Source organism: Lucilia cuprina, chromosome 2, assembly GCF_022045245.1.
Source record: "Lucilia cuprina isolate Lc7/37 chromosome 2, ASM2204524v1, whole genome shotgun sequence".
Classification (NCBI taxonomy): Eukaryota; Metazoa; Arthropoda; class Insecta; order Diptera; family Calliphoridae; genus Lucilia; species Lucilia cuprina.
This window is the reverse complement of record NC_060950.1, coordinates 25,411,201-25,428,700: the sequence shown is the minus strand read 5'-3', so window position 1 is coordinate 25,428,700 and position 17,500 is coordinate 25,411,201. Positions and strand designations below refer to the sequence as shown.

At 28.6% G+C, this 17,500-nt stretch overlaps 1 protein-coding gene across 4 annotated transcripts in view; it reads right to left on the bottom strand.

The window, feature by feature from the left end:
- Positions 1-17,500, bottom strand: part of LOC111678131 (mitochondrial carrier protein Rim2) — a 25,441-nt gene that overhangs the window by 2,420 nt on the left and 5,521 nt on the right. Inside the window, exons 2-6 of one of the 4 annotated variants that reach the window (XM_023439385.2) lie at positions 1,614-1,836; positions 1,336-1,427; positions 518-649; positions 123-396; positions 1-43 (exon numbers count right to left, since the gene is read on the bottom strand). The exon at positions 1-43 is cut by the window's left edge and continues 190 nt beyond it. In XM_023439385.2, the coding sequence (XP_023295153.1) occupies positions 1-43; positions 123-396; positions 518-649; positions 1,336-1,427; positions 1,614-1,836 (764 nt within the window). The remainder of the gene's footprint in view (positions 44-122; positions 397-517; positions 650-1,335; positions 1,428-1,613; positions 1,837-17,500) is intronic. The other 3 variants (XM_046945182.1, XM_023439386.2, XM_023439387.2) reach the window with 3 other exon arrangements.

Below are 17,500 nucleotides of genomic sequence, written 5' to 3'. Positions count from 1 at the left end.
TATCCGTATGATGCCTATTTTGGCGGAGATTTTGCTGTTCAATCTGCAAAAAAATACAAGCGAATGTTTTTAAATAGATATTATTTTCATTGCATAATAAGGAAGACAAATTATAAACTAACCAATTTCGATTTGATAAATTCATAGATTACGAAATGTATCATTGTCTCACAGATGCCAAAATAGCTGGCGGTAATACCTTTGTAAAAGCCCGCAATACCACCCTGAGTATAAACACGTTCGATACATTGTCTGACGGTCATTTGAACTTTGGAATTATAGTCCAATTGTAAACGTGTTTTAACAAACCAAATTGGATTTGTTATGGAAGAGGAAACAAAACCGGCACTAGCTGCACTAACAATATGAACTTGTGGTGAATTAGGTTGCATTAATCTAGAATTGAAAACCAATTTAAAATGAATAAAACAAACCATAAAGAGAATGTAATGCTTGTGGTTAAATTGTAAAAAATGTGTAATTATACATTTAAAGTAAAAGTTATGCTTATATTTACCCTAAATTATTGAGGAAATTTTTGGTTTGTGAATATGTGCAAAAGTATATGGCACGTGATGGTGCAACACCAACGAGATTCGGTCCAAGACCTTTAAATAATGCTTTGGGTCCTTCATTTTGTACTATGTGTCTGAAATGATAAGAAATTTAAGAGTTAATTATAATAATATATATACTTATCTGTTTATTTATTTATCTATCTATCTATCTATCTATCTATCTATCTATCTATCTATCTATCTATCTATCTATCTATCTATCTATCTATCTATCTATCTATCTATCTATCTATCTATCTATCTATCTATCTATCTATCTATCTATCTATCTATCTATCTATCTATCTATCTATCTATCTATCTATCTATCTATCTATCTATCTATCTATCTATCTATCTATCGATCTATCTATCTATCTATCTATCTATCTATCTATCTATCTATCTATCTATCTATCTATCTATCTATCTATCTATCTATCTATCTATCTATCTATCTATCTATCTATCTATCTATCTATCTCTATCTATCTATCTATCTATCTATCTATCTATCTATCTATCTATCTATCTATCTATCTATCTATCTATCTATCTATCTATCTATCTATCTATCTATCTATCTATCTATCTATCTATCTGTCAATCTATCTATCAATCTATCAATCTATCTATCTATCTATCTATCTATCTATCTATCTATCTATCTATCTATCTATCTATCTATCTATCTATCTATCTATCTATCTATCTATCTATCTATCTATCTATCTATCTATCTATCTATCTATCTATCTATCTTTTTTAATAAACTTACCTCAAACACTGCAATATGCTCATACTTTTTGTAGATGACGATGAGATGCCACAATGTGAAATTGCCATTATCTGGAAATATTTTTGTAAAAACTTTATTTAAACCCAAAAAGTTTTATTAAAATTTCGTTTATAAATTCAAAGTTGTTAGTAGTTTAAATAAAATTTTGAATTAAAATGACCATCAAAAGAGTTACCAAATAATAATACATTAAATAAAAAATTAACAAAAATGAGTAAGAAAACAAAAAGTAAATGAAAACAATAAATGGATACTACCCTACGAACACCCCCAATCACCTGTGGTTGGGACCTGTTACGTAATATCGTTGTGCTGAGTTTACGTCTCTGTTCAGGTCGTAATAATTCGGAGGATGCATTTGTGGAACTGGGATTTTCAACAACTCGTGGCGGTGTTTGAAATGCTGCTGTTGAACTTTGTAAACGCGTTTTTACAACTTCTAGGGGACATGTTACAACGGCACCAACTGTACCAGCAGTTCTGTAAAATAGATGAAAAATTTTATATGATACAATCAATTAAAATTATTTACAAAAATTAATTGAATTTAAAATATTAGCTAAAATTAATCAGTTTATATGTATATGTTTGCTTTTGGCATTAAAAATCTATTTTGAAATGTTAGCGACTGAACAGCTGTTGTTGTGCCAAAATTAGGAGGAATTCATTGTCAATGGGAAATTGTTTTAAAGAAATATAAGTATATATATGTATGTATGTAATATATCATCAGTAAAATTAATATATTTTTTTTGGGTTTTCATTTGACGTATGAAAATTGTATTTATGTATTTTGTTTTATAAAATTTTGTTAATGTAATTAAGTAATTGCAAAACTATGCAGTGGAAATATTTTTATATTCGATATCATTTTTCTATTACGAATAGCGCCTCTCCTTCTATATATAAAATGAGTAATTACTTGGGTTTGTATGGTAATAAAATACTCGAAATTTTCCATATAATGAATTTCCTTTCGATTTGATAATACTTTGTTATTTAAATGCATCATACTTTTTGCAAATTATTGCTCATATTTTACAAGATATTGTGGGCATTTGACTCGATTATGGTCGAGTCTATATAATATACTCTAGATCAGACTATAGTCGAGACTATACACCTAACTATTGTATAGTCGATATAGCCGAATCTATAGTCAGACTGCTTAGTAACAAGTAGAAGACTGCACACGCAGAGAAAAAATATAGTTGTGGTAACGATAAACTAAGAGCAACATATTATGGATAGAATTATGGTTAAATTTAAAACATATTATGATCATAATTAGTATAATAACCTATCATATTATGATTAAATATAATAATATTTCATCATAATATAGTGATAATGTGATATTGTAGTATCATATTGTAGTTTTAAGCAACCACATTATGGTTTCATGTAATCATATAATGGCTTCAAGTAATCATATTATTGTTTCAATTGACCATATTATGGTTACAAGTAGTCCCATGTCTTCATGTAACCATATTATGGTTACATATTAAACATAATATGGTTACATATTAAACATAATATGGTTAATCTTATGTGCTCGGCGTAAAATTCAATTATTTGTTTAACAATCTGTTGTTGTTTAACAATGCATTTGATTAACAATCTATTTAATCCGATCTAGTACGGATAAACCATACAACTGATATAAAAATGGCGATACCAAAATATGCATAAGCGTGTAAAATCCTATCATTTAATGATTATTTTATAGTTTTAATGATTTTAAAGAATATAATATGTTTACATGATTATCATTATTTATTTGTTGTAAAAATAATTATTTTTCAGAGAATCATTCTCAAAGTTATAATTGTCATAAACATATAAATGTTTTCAGTAACTAAAATATTGATGAAGTTCAATAAAAATAACAATTGTTTGGTTATGACAACAGAATAGTTTTCCTAGTTTTCTCTGCGTGTAGTCGAGACATTGGTGCACACTATACATATAGTTAATTTTATAGTCGAGTCTATATTTACATATTATATTCAGATACTGGTGCGTACTATAGAACAGACTTTAGCCGAGACTATAGTCCAAATTATAATCGAGACATTGGTACAGACTATAGTTGAGATTGTAACAGACTGTAGTCGAGGCTTTTATAATCTTTATCTTTAAACTAAAATAAATATATTTCTTGCTTAGTAACAAGAAGAAGACTGTAGTCGTTACTATCCACCAAAATATAGTCGAGACATTGGTGCACACTATAGTTGATTTTATAGTCGAGTCTATATAGACATACTATAGTCAGACACTGGTGCAGACTATAGAACAGACTGTAGTCGAGACTATTGACCAAATTATAGTCGATACATTGGTGCAAACTATAGTTGAGATTGTAGCAGAGTCTATAGCCAGACTGTAGTCGACACTTTTATAATCTTTAAGAATCTTTAAACTAAAATAAATATACATTCTAGCTTAGCAACAAGTAGAAGTCATTACCCCTACCTTAGAAAACAATTCATATATTTGAAGCTGAGCGTTTGTAAATAATTTTGGACTTAATTAAACAAACAATGTGTTTAAACACATGCCTTTCTAATTACTTTTTCCTAAACAATAAGAAACCCGGCAAGTTTTGAACAAAAAAATGGTTTCCTAAAGGAAACCATGACCTTCTTCAACATATAAAAAAAAAACAAGATTTGCCAAAACAAAATGAACATTTTTATGAATTAAACTATTAGTAAAAATTTCTAAAACAACAATAACAAACTACATACACACAAAACTTGTGACTAATATTAACATTCGAGTTATCAAATAAGATTTTGTATTTTAGCTAATGGAAAATTATTTAAATGAATTTGATAACAAAATAGAGAATAAGCGAAAACATTAAATGACACATGACTTTAATAGTGAAAAAAATTTAAAAAATTTAAAAACCTTTAACGGATTCATTAATGAAATTGTTTTTTAATGCTGCTGTTGTCTGTTTCAAAAAATAATAATATTTAAAATATAATTTTAAGATTAGCTATTTCATCAAAAAGATCACATTTTACGAAAGCAAAGTAAATAAAATAAAATAGACCGATAATTTTAAAATTAAAGCATGACTGGTATGTGTGCGAATTAACAAATTATAAGATTACTTGTTCATTCACTTTTTTTCACACGTTTTTTTTATTTATACACTGAGAAAAATAAAATAATTTCATTTGTTCTAACAATAATTCGATTTTGAAGTGTCAGATGAAACCCAGAATAAAGATTTTTGAAATTTTTTTTCCAAACATTTTAAGAACCAAATTTAGTTAAAATCGGTTAATTTTGATATATAAAAATAGTAATTTCTTGATTACACTTGATTACATTATGAATTAGTTTATCGACTTATCTTTGTACTAGTATATATACTAATATATTGACTAGACTATTGACAAGTCTATTGTTAAGTTTAGGAATTTCTCCATTGACTTGTCATTGTTCTAGTTTACGGATTAGTTTATTAACTTATGTATTAACTGTCCATGGACTTATTTATCGACTAGTCTGTTATCTGTACTATTCACTACATTGTGAACCAATATTTTGACTAGTCTGTGACTTGTCTATTAGTTACTCTACTTCTTAGTATGAGAACTTATCTATGAACTACTCTATTGACTATGTATGTGGTATGGTATACGGTAGGCTTTTTTACTAGTTTATGAGGGATAGTAAATAAACTATATAGACAGTGGACTAGTCTTGTCTTTAGAATAGGTAGGTGATGACTAGTCTGTGTACTAATCTATCTAAATTAGTCCATGGACTTCTCTACTGACTAGACTATTGACAAGTTCATGATTGTCTTTACTGACATCCCCCGGGGGCATGTTACCTTGGTGAAACCTCAACTTTGGGGGAGTTTACTAATACCTCTAGTCTGGCCGGGACTATAAATTGTTTACAGTCTACTGCCTGGCTTAGTCCTTGCATGGATTGAAGAGGTCGAACTAGAGCACCTCATTATCTGGTAGAGGACTATGTCCTGGCTGGTCAGTTGGTTGAGGTTCCTTCGGGATCCACGTAGTGGCAGTGGTTTAAACAAAAATAGGTCTGTACATCATATGCTGGATACCTTAACCCTATCGGTTTTGGGACGCCGGTCGCGTTATGAGACACCGGCATATGCTGGGGAATTGTCAGGATCTTTATGATCATAAGATGGGAACTGATGTCATGGATTGGTGAATGATTGAGAAAGTCTCCATATATTGGAGATTAGTACGCCTTTTTCGATTCGTGGAAGTTCCTAGGTGCTGTTGCCATCTTAACAGGATATATTGATACATAACACGCGACTATTTGTCGTGGCAATTATTGAAAGTATTGTCTTTGGAATTCCTATTTCCTTTGTCACATTATCAGTTCATAAAAGAGGGATGCTGATCCATTTTGTTGGGTATTTCGGACTACCTAATGTGTCCCTAGGTACTGTTGCCAAATCAACTGAGTCCACCCCATCCGCGTGGTTATAAACGGAAGTGATGTTTTACATCTCGAAAGTTAAGGGTCAGAGATTAGATAGCTCGAGTACTTCGACAAAGTGGACCGGCCCAATCCACAAACAAAAATTGCCATCTGAGTTCTTCATTGAAGGATTGAGGGACGATGGTACCACCGTGATATAAGGCCGTAAAGGCAGATGTTCACGTAAAGTACTCTAACGTTCGTGTCTTTATTGACTGAGGTACTGCTTAAGGATGGATAGAGGGCTAGGTGTATTTCTTCGGATTTTATGTATTCATCCTACTTTCAAACTAACTAACTATCTTTATTTGCTAGCATAGGGTCGGATGTACAATCTATTTTATGGAATATTGTATTGACTACTATGTAGATTAGTCTACGGTTTGATATTTTGGCAAGTAGATTTAGTGGACTACTACGTATACATACTGATGTCTATGAAACACTCTATTGACTAGAATATTATCCACTCTATTGACTACTCTTTAGACTTGTCTCGTCAAACTAATCAAAGGCTGTGGACTAGTCTATTAAAAAGTCCATCAATTAGTTACTTAACTACTCTATTTATATAGTTGTCTCTTTCATCTCTAAAGTAAATCATTTCTATGACAGCAATGCCGGCAAATTTAAAATAATAATCTATCTATTAAATTGCAAACACAAATATTTTAATATACCACAAAACGTATTAAATTATGTTATTTTAATAAATATATATTAACATATTTATAATATATTAACTACCTGTTGATTATTAGGAATTTAGAATCAAAATATTTATTTAATAATAACAAAATGTCAATAAAATTCATATAAATTGTTTATATTGAAAGATAAAACCGAAAAGTAATAAAGCATTTTTATTCAAATCAGAAAATAAAATCTATAAATAACTAAATAACAGTAATTTAATATGAAATTAAATTGAGACAGACATATTAAAATACGTAATAACATTAATTTCTAAATAAAAAATTGCATATGAAAAATAAATGTTGATATGCTGCAGGCATGAGGGGTAATGATTACATGGTCAATTACAATTACTTGTAATATGTTATTGAGAAATGACCAATAGTAATTGGTTTGGTAATTACAATTTGCAATTGAAGTTACTTGTAATTGTAATTTAGGAATTACTCATTACAAAATTACATGTAATTATAAGGAACAAAATTTAAAATTATAAGTTATTGTAATTGGCAAAACCTCAACTACAATTACTAGTGATTGTAATTGGCAAAACTTTAATTACAATTACAAGTAATTGTCATAATAATTTAATACAATTAAAAATAATTGTAATTGAAGTTTATCCAATAGCAAGTAATTGTAATTGTTGGGTTTTGAATTACAATTACTTCAAATGCAATTGTAATTGAAAAAGTAGTCATTACCTTCATTCCTGCTATGCTGAAATCAAAAGTTAAAGCCGATTACTATGTGTACTTTAGTATCTTTAAGCTAGAGCTCCACACTACGCGTCTTCGCGTAGTGTAACTTGAAGCGTTCTGCGCTTCAAGTTACATGCCACACTTTTATGCGTATTTTTTTAACTTGCCGTTTTTCTACAGATCATTTTTGTATTCATCATTATACTCATATTATTTTATTAAAATTGATAAATACGCATAAAATAAAGAATATAAAATATCAAAATCTGCTGACATGTTCGTGCGCCGCCTGTGACGCTTATAAAAGTAGAAAGTAGATCTACTTTAAGCATTCTACGCGTCAAGGCATTCTACGCTTTTGTGCTTGTAACTTTCATCATACAAATACATTGATTCTACTTTTTTAACAGAGGCATAGAATGCGAGAAAGCGTAGAACGCGTCGTTTGAACCTCCAGCTTTTAACTTTAACAAGAATTGTGAATGGACAGAAGGATATCGGATAATCTTGTTATATCTTCTAATTTCGGTGATGAATTTTCTTTCCTAATCACAATGGAATGCTTCTAAAGCTATATATACAGATATTTCTAGTCGAAAATGTTAAAATTTTTTTTTGCAAGAGAATAATTATTTGAATGAAAATAGTGGAACTTAAATCTAAAAAAGTATTCTGAAAATATGATTTCCTTGTAATAAACGTTCACAATTTGGATGAAACTACTTTAGCTCTCTTTATTCCAATATTACCGGAATCTTTAAACTCGCAGATATTTTTCTAGTCGAAATTGTTTTGACATGTTCAAAAAGGGTTTAACAAGGCCATCATCGAAACTACTATATGGTAGAGAATGGTTTGTCTGTAAAAATCTTAAACTAATATCTATACGAAGCACTAATATTCGAAGAATCTAAGAAAGTACAAAAATGTAAGACTTGCTATTAAATCGGACTTACTTGGAAATCGGTTCAAAATGTTAGTGATTTGTGAATTAATTATTTAACATATGTTTAAATATTAGATGAGGTAATCATTTTAATATGAAATAATGTGGTTTTGCTCAGGGAACATATTTTAAATAAGCAGGGAAACCAAAATATGCAAATGCATGTTTTTTGTGGTGCGTCGTATGGACTCATGGATAAGATATTTATACGTTTCAGACCAATTTAAGAAATTTGGCATCGATTTCTTAGAGCATATTTTTGCATATTTTAGCCATAAGAGCATAATTTAGCATGATTTGACTTTTTTAGCATATTTAAGGCATATTTTCCAGTTTTTAGAGCATATTTTACTCTTTTAGTGCATATTGTGATGTTTTTGCTTTTTTCGTTTTTGTACATTTTCAAAACTTTATTTAAAAAAATAAAATTAAATTTTTTTATTTTTAATTTTTCAGCCTATTTTACAATTTTGAAAAAAATTCGTTTGTAGAACTTAAAAACTGCAAAAAATACATTACTCTCACGAAAACCAATGTTATAGTTTTTTGTTCAATAAAGCATTACATTTTAAATCAGACATAAAACCTATTACTTTTGATTTCATGAGACCAATCCATTTTTATAGTTTAAAAAACTAATTATTGTAATTTATGACAACACCGATTAAAATGTCAGTTTAGAAGCTATGAATACAATTGGTAGAAATGTGTCAAACTTTGTCGTTTGAAATATGTTTTTTGGGATCCAAATGGTTTCATGTTATTTATTGGTTATCTGAACGTAAAACGGAATTCTATTAAACTAGTTCTTAAAACTATGAGATGAATCAATTATAAAAAATCTTGTAGGATGAAATATGACACTAAACATTTATTATTTCATTACAATTTCTGTCTTTTTGAGCTTTTCAATATTAAAAAATAATGAAAAATTTTATTTTTGGAGCATATTTTTTAAATTTTAAGAGCATATTTTGAGTTTTTAACGGCATATTTAAAGCGCTTAAAACACTTTTTTTAGAGCATGTTTTCGGTTTCCCTGTAAATAAGGTTGGAAATTTTTCGAAAATCGCTAAATATTTTACCAATTCTAAAAGTAATCTCTTAGGACCAATCTTAAGGTGAAAAATTTGGGATTAAATAAAAATGAATACTCGAAAATTGTTTTCGAATACTTAGGGTCAATCTTAAGGTAAAGTATTAGGGACTATATTAAAATTTAAAAAAATAAAATCGAAAGTTATTTTCGAATGCTTAATAAGTTAATTTTGTATGCTAGTTTAAGCGCCCAATGGAGGTGGTTTAAACTTGAGTAAACAGCTGATGCCAAATAAAAAAATTCATAAATTTTTTATTAAAATAAACATTAAAATGTTTGATTGATTGATTAGTATAAATTATTGAGACTTTACAATATATTGTTTTGTTTTAAATTTATGTTTTCATTAATTTTCATATTACATTTACAATTGTCTTCTTCTTATTTATAAAACATACATTGTTTTGATAACAAATAGTGACGTTTTCTGTTGTTTTGTATGGCAACACTGCGAAGTTTAATCTTGTACTCAAAAACATCAAAGGGAATTAGTTAGTTAGTTTGAAAGGAGGATGATACACATCAAATCCGAAGAAATACACCTAGGCCTCTATTGGGCCTGTTGTGTGCTCCTTAACCAGTGCCACGGGTGAGAATCGAACCCACCACCTCCGGTCTACAAGACTAGAATACTAACCACTAACCTAACGGAGGCCACTCAAAGGGAATTAACATCAGAATCAATTTTTTTTAGATTAACTAATCTGCTTATTAATTGGCAACTCAAAAACGCGCTCTTAATAAGGCCGACCTTACCATAGTTATGATATTGTTTACTTGAGGTATTTGATAGCATCGAGTATTTTGTTTTTACAATTACTTGTAAAATGTAATTGTAATTAAAAATATAATCAATTTCCTTCAAAACCTGCTATGTATTGCTTAACTTAAGTTAAATTCTTTTTACGTAGCGTATAAATAGAGAAATAAAACACAAAGGAATATTACGAAAATTACAAGTTTGATCGATAAATATTCTACTATTATTATCTATAGACATGAAAATGTTTTAATATGAAAAAATAATTTTAATGAAAAACAACAATAAACTCTTAATACACAATTGTGAATTATGAAATTAATATAATTAAATAATTAATATTGTTTTTGACAAATAAACAAAGTCACCATGCACTCGTACCATGAATGATTTAAATTTAATGTTTTATTTTTTTATAATAATAAAAAAACAAAGAAATTATTTTAAGACAATCATCATACGTCTAAAAGTTGCTTTAACATATTGTATGTGGAAGTGATATTAAATAGAAAATCCAGTAGTTACTAGTTGTTAAAATGGCCTGACCACTGATAACCTTTTGTGGCCACATAGAGGAGATTGTTATGACATATAGAGAAATATAAAATCTAAACTAAGTTTGTCTTTGTTGTTGAGGTACCAACTTTGTATATATTTTTTTCGCTCTTAGCTGATTAGACAGATAATTGTGGTTTAGAAATCGAGAATTTTATTTTGAAATTGTGTCAGCAAAAAAAAGTAAATTTTATTTGTTTTTAAGTTGTTTATGATTAAAATTTTGGAAAAGAATTTTGATGTGATGATGATCAGATGTGTATTCCTTTTGGAAAACTATACTTTGGTCTCTGGGTTAAAAATAGTGTCTTTGTTATCTGCAATTTAGATTTTTCTAAATTAACTTCTGAAATTTTTATTATTTTTCAAAACATTGCATGTGTAGAGGCGGTGCCTAAACTAGTGATATTGAAAATTTTGGGAATCGCTGATTTACTTAAGAAAACTATGTACCTTTAAAGACCCCTTTTTTAAATTCCAAATAAGAAGACAAATTTAATATAAATAATTAATTAGCAAGTTTTGCCTAATATTTATTGTAAATATTTGTATAAAATATAAAACAAATAGTTGATACATATAGAAGCAAAACTAGTTATCTTCATTTTCTTTTTAAACTAATTTTTATACATTAATTATAACATAAAACAAGTAAAAAAATTGGCAAGGCCGACCCTATATTACCCTACATTTTTACAAAATTAAAATGTGATTTAGTTGTCATAATAAAGTATTTAAGTTGAATTGTATCTTGTCTCAGATATACATGTTGAATAAAGTGAAATTTTGATGGGACCATTTCATAGGGGCTAGGGTCATATGAAGACCTATTATAATAGAATTTGCGAGGGTCATCAAGTCTAGTATAGAACTTTGTTTTGCAGTTTTTTTTTATCAAGATATAATTATATTAAACATAATTATGAACTTAAAAGCCCTATGCGGCGGATTCAGTTGTATGGGGGCTAGGTGAAATAATGGACTGATGTAAACTATTTTCAACAGGCTTTGTCTACGGTATCATAGCAGATTATGTGCCAAATTTCATTACATTATCTCCAAAATTGCGACCTATAGTTTGAATACAAGGTTTACAAGGCCTATTCGGGGGTTCAGATGTATGGTGGCCAGGTTTAATAATGGACCGATGGGTACCATTTTCAATAGGCTTGGTCACGGTACCATAAAAGAACATGTGCCAAATTTCATTTAATTATCTCCAAAATTGCGACCTGTAGATTGATTACAAGCCCTATTCTGGGGTTTAGTTGTATGGGGGCTAGGTGAAATAATAGACCGATCTCAACCATTTTCAATAGAATATCATGTACAAAATTTTATTAAATTATCTTCAAAATTGCGACCTGTAGTTTGATTACAAGGTTTACATGAACGGGCAGACGGAAGGACGGACTAAATCGACTCAGAATGATTTTGAGCCGATTGGTATACTTTAAGGTGGGTATAGGACCCATGTTATTGCGCGTTACAAACATCAGTACAAACCCACCAAAGTGGTATAGGGTATAATGATAAATTACTATAAATTACTACAGTTATTTACAAAAAAACAAATGCAGAGATAGCTAACTTTGCTCCTATACCATTGTTTGCTATTTGTGTTTATTATTATTATTATTGTTGCGTTTAATAAGAAATTTATGACATTTGGCATCGATGACTACCGCTGAAACCGGTTGGCAAACAAACGAACAAAAAAAAAAAAAAAAGAAATAAAACATTTCAAAATCGTCTAGAAAAATATTGTACTTAGTACATAATAAAATTGATGAGTTCATATTCACAAAAACAACAATTGATAAGAAATCTTAAGAAATTATATATACATAGTATAAACATGGTATAGAAATCGGTTCACTGGCATAGATTAACATTTATTAACAACGTTTAAAAATGTCTACACACGAGCGAAACGAACAAGAAGTGTAAAAATTTTGCCAGTGTATACCATATACATATTATTAATATCGAAAATAAGGTGTTCGTGCGAATTGAATTTTTGCCAGAGACTTTAGTGCTTTATTTATGTATAAATATTTTATATTTGAATTTTATAATTATGATGACAATATATGTAAACAGATTAAGAAAATATTTTTAAATATATTTTATTATTTTTAATTATTACATGAAATTTTGTGTTTTTCTTTTCTTCGTTAAATAAAATGAAAACAAAATTCACTCACGCTAAATTTATTTTAATGTCTTGTTTAGGTTGTTGGCTTTTGTCAAACAACAGGCGACAACAAAACAAAACAAAATAATAATTTTATTTTTTTTACATATTTTAATTTTGTTTAACCCTCTAAGGTATACATAGGTTGTATGGATTCTTTTTAGAATTAACAAAAATATTGAGCTAACAGTATTAGTTTCTTTTCCTAATTCGGTTTTGCGAATATAAAAATTTGATTTAATATATCCCATATGCTTATTACATCTAATCTTGCACCAACCATCCGATTTTAGTACCTCATACACGGACTTGTAAAGAGTTTTTAAAGCCAGAGTTGGTTGGCGAGTGGTGTAGTGGTAACCTACCGGGCGAACATTACACCAAAATCTTTATAGATGGTTCTAAAATGAACTGCGGTGTCTTCTGTGAAGAAGCTGGGGTAAGTATGTCTCACCGTCTTCCCAACCACTGTAATGCATTTCAGGCTGAAATATTTTTGATGTCAGCCTGTAGGGTATGACCTCAATATTCACGGCAACATATGAATCTTTGTCAATAGTTAGGCGGCAAAGGGTCGACGGTGGGTCGACTGTCTGACAATACCTCCCCCGGGGGCATGATACCATGGCGAGACCATCACCTTGGTGTTATTGCAATCCCGGGGTATAAAGAGGTGGCCGGGAATGAAAAATTGGTAACAGGCAGGTGCTCACTATCTATCTATCTATCTATCTATCTATCTATCTATCTATCTATCTATCTATCTATCTATCTATCTATCTATCTATCTATCTATCTATCTATCTATCTATCTATCTATCTATCTATCTATCTATCTATCTATCTATCTATCTATCTATCTATCTATCTATCTATCTATCTATCTATCTATCTATCTATCTATCTATCTATCTATCTATCTATCTATCTATCTATCTATCTATCTATATCTATTTCTCCAATTTCAAAACTTCCCATGTTCCCATTTAAAGGGTTCATAATTTTGACTTTTTATATACTTATCTCACACTAAAAGTGATGCCTGATTCACTGAATAGAAAAATAAAATTTAATAAACAAATTCATCAGATTTGAAATGTCAACAGCTGTGATTCGTCGTTAATATTATTTTTTTACAAAACAAAAAATATCATTGTTGTTGTTGATGTTTTGAGGAAAATATTTTTTTTGCGATTAATTATAACGATATCGTTATTTTTTCCTATTTTTAAAAGGACACAATGTAATAATTTATAAAGAAAAATAAAAAGTTGGCAAAATGACAAATTATACAGACATGCAAGACGAGAAATGTTGTAAAAACAAAAAACAAATTATCTTTCTAAAGGAAATGGATATAAAAGGAGTGTTTCGCCATTTAAAATTACAAACATTAATTTCCTAGAATAAATGTCCGTAAGCAGTGTATTTAGCAGAAAAGTTAATCAATAAAATGGTAGAAAGTTCATAAAATTAATTTCAACATCCTTTCTTCGTTAACCTTGATTTTGCTTATTTTATAAAGATAACAGATCTATTCATGTTTGGAGTTCAATCGATTGTTTACATTTTTATTAAATTATTTTCTTAATATTTCTTTGCTTTTCTAATCTTAATTTGCTTTCGATAATTTGCGAAAAGTGTGCAAATTATTAAAATAAAATTATGATTAGTATTAAGATTATTTAGTGTGATTTTATCTTATCTCATGGCCAACTAAATTTATAACATACGTTTAATTGAATATTGCCAATCAGTACTGGGAAACTTTTGTCAGAACACAAATCAAAATTAAAATGTTTAATTTACACAAATTTAGTTTTCCCAATAAATAAATACATAATTATATTCCTATAACTTACAGCTATTTATTGTTATTATTAACTAATTGAACGTTCAATATGAATTTACCTTTAGGTAGTAATTAATTTATATAATAAAAACAACACAGCAGCAATTAGTATTTCTAATTATCTAGTTTAATTTACACTGTAATACTAATTAAGTAAATTAACTTCCTATATACTTGTACTTTTAATTAATTAAATTGTTTATTTTTTACTAGATAAACTTATAAGTACAAAGTGTTTATAAAAAGTGTGGCATTCTGTGTCTGTCTGTGTGTCCGTGCGGGTATCGTGTTAACTGATTAAACAAATTTAAAAATAAAACAAGTAATATTTCTATATTCGGCGGTGCCGAATCTTATATTCCCTTCACCAAGTATGTTTAAAAAAAACAGTTTTTATTTATTTTGTATCTCTGCACACATGTCACACATGACATACACACAAACAAATATAAACTGTAGCAAAAAGAAATATTAACCGTTGTACTGTAATACCACCGTCAAACTGTATTACCACCCTCAATCAAATATAAGCTGTATTACCAACATATTACTGCTTTATCTCCTTGTTCTTGTTATACCCTTCACCTTCGTGAGAACAGAACAGCATCCAAACATACAAAAAAATACACAGCTGAATAAAACCTAATACATGACCACACGCACATGACATCTTTATCCAATTCACAGTGTTGTTGTTGTTGCTTTTTTAACAAAGCATGAAAAAAATGTAGCTTTTTTAATGAAATTTTCAGAGGTTGTCTCGGATTTTTGCTGATATCTCCGTTATTTATAGACCGATTTTACTGATTTTAAATAGCGATCTTCTCGAAAGCATGTCTAACTGAATTATTAAAGATTCGAATCTCGCCGATATCTGGGGACATCTAAAAACTGATTTCAACAGACAGACGGACGGTCATGGCTTAATTGAATCCGCCATCTATAAGGATCCAGAATATATATACTTTATATGGTCGGAAAATTATATTATAGAAATTACAAACGGAATGACAAACTTATATATACCCTTCTAACGAAGGTGAAGGGTATAAAAACTGAGAAAATTAGCTTTAAATTTTATAATAATTAGAACTATGTCAAGGTTAGCTAGAATAGCTAATAGAAAAAGCAAGACACTAAAGAGATAAAAGTTATAAAAAAATAAACAATAAAATTTTTTTAAAAATAGCAAAAATAAAAGAAAGTGTGTGATATTGTAGAAAAGGTACAGGGTTGTATAGAATGGAATGAATATCAAAATCTACAAAGATTGTTTTGAAATTTTAACAATTTAACTTATACTTAATTAGAAAATTCTTAGAAAATGAGTTCCACAGAAGCAATCTTTTCTTTGGGGGATTTTTTTCTTTGAAGATTAATGCAAATTAATCAAATTCGATGAATTATGTAAAAAATCCCTTACCAATTAAAATTATTATGAAAACATTCCCATCTGCGTAATTTTTTTGTGGAGTGTTGTCAACAAATAAATCAACTATTGTGAATGAATTATTTACTTCAAGTTGACGATAGAAATTTTCTGTTCGAGATTAATTAGAATTTTAAAGAAACAAAAAATTCTCTTCTATTGGAGTAAGGAGCAATACAAAATTCCATTCCAAAGGAAAGTGAAATTATTTCAGTATTTTTCTTTTTTAGAATTAGTCCGACGACAATCATTTTCTATTTATAAAATGGGGATCTCTTGTTAGGATGACTCCATGGAATCTTTGTGGTTCTACCTACGTACAATAACATTTTACAGAACTTATCTATTCTCATTTTACTGATATATTATAAAATCACAAAACAAACATCTTAATCTCTTTAATACACTCTATTCTTTTGACCTTTTAAAGTTTATAGACATTTTATATAGAAAAAAAACATAAACTAGACTTGAAAATAACATCTTATCAATTACATTTCAATTATAATTTTTTATAATAATTTGTATTCTAGTTTAAACTAGTTCTATATTTTATTCACGTTATAAAAACCTTCACAGGTTTTTTTAAAACAAAATTATTGAAACTTTTTATTTAATTCTAAAAATAGAATAAAAAAAACATCATGATCGATTTAGTAAGACTAGACAATATATAACAGCTACTATTGGGTTATTGGGAGTTAGAAAAATGCTTGAGTCAACTACAAAAACTTACAATATTGTTGTAAAAAATATTTAATATTTTTATTTTTTACAAAATAACAACATTCCAAAACAAAATGTTAAGGCTAAAAGGTATGTACCTAGTACTACTAAGGTATATAGTTATTTTTTAGTCATTACTAGACTGTTCCTAAGTAATGTAGGCGGTATGTAGTAGTCATTGAATAGTAAGTCTTTGAGTAATTACAAGTCGTTACATTGTTTTTTGGGGCTCTATCTAAGACAGAAGTGTAGATTAAAACCAGTGTTGCCAATTTATTATTTTCCTGTAAAATCTGACGTTTATGAAATGGAGATTTTTGGCGTTTTGCTAAAGTTAAATACTTCGTAATAAACATTGAATACTTTACATATATAATGGAGTAATTACAAATGACTATAGTCTAACATATAATCTATTGTTTAGTCTATTCTATAGTCTAAATTTTAGGCCATATTCTAGATTATAGACTTGTCTAGTCTATAGTCAAGTATAGTATAGTTTAGTCAATAGTTAAGTGTACAGTCTAACCTATAATCTAGTCTATAGTCTAATCTGTAGTCTAGTCTATAGTCTAGTCTACAGTCTAGTCTATAGTCTAGTCTATAGTCCAGTCTATAGTCCAGTCTATAGTCTAGTCTATAGTCTAGTCTATAGTCTAGTCTATAGTCTAGTCTATAGTCTAGTCTAT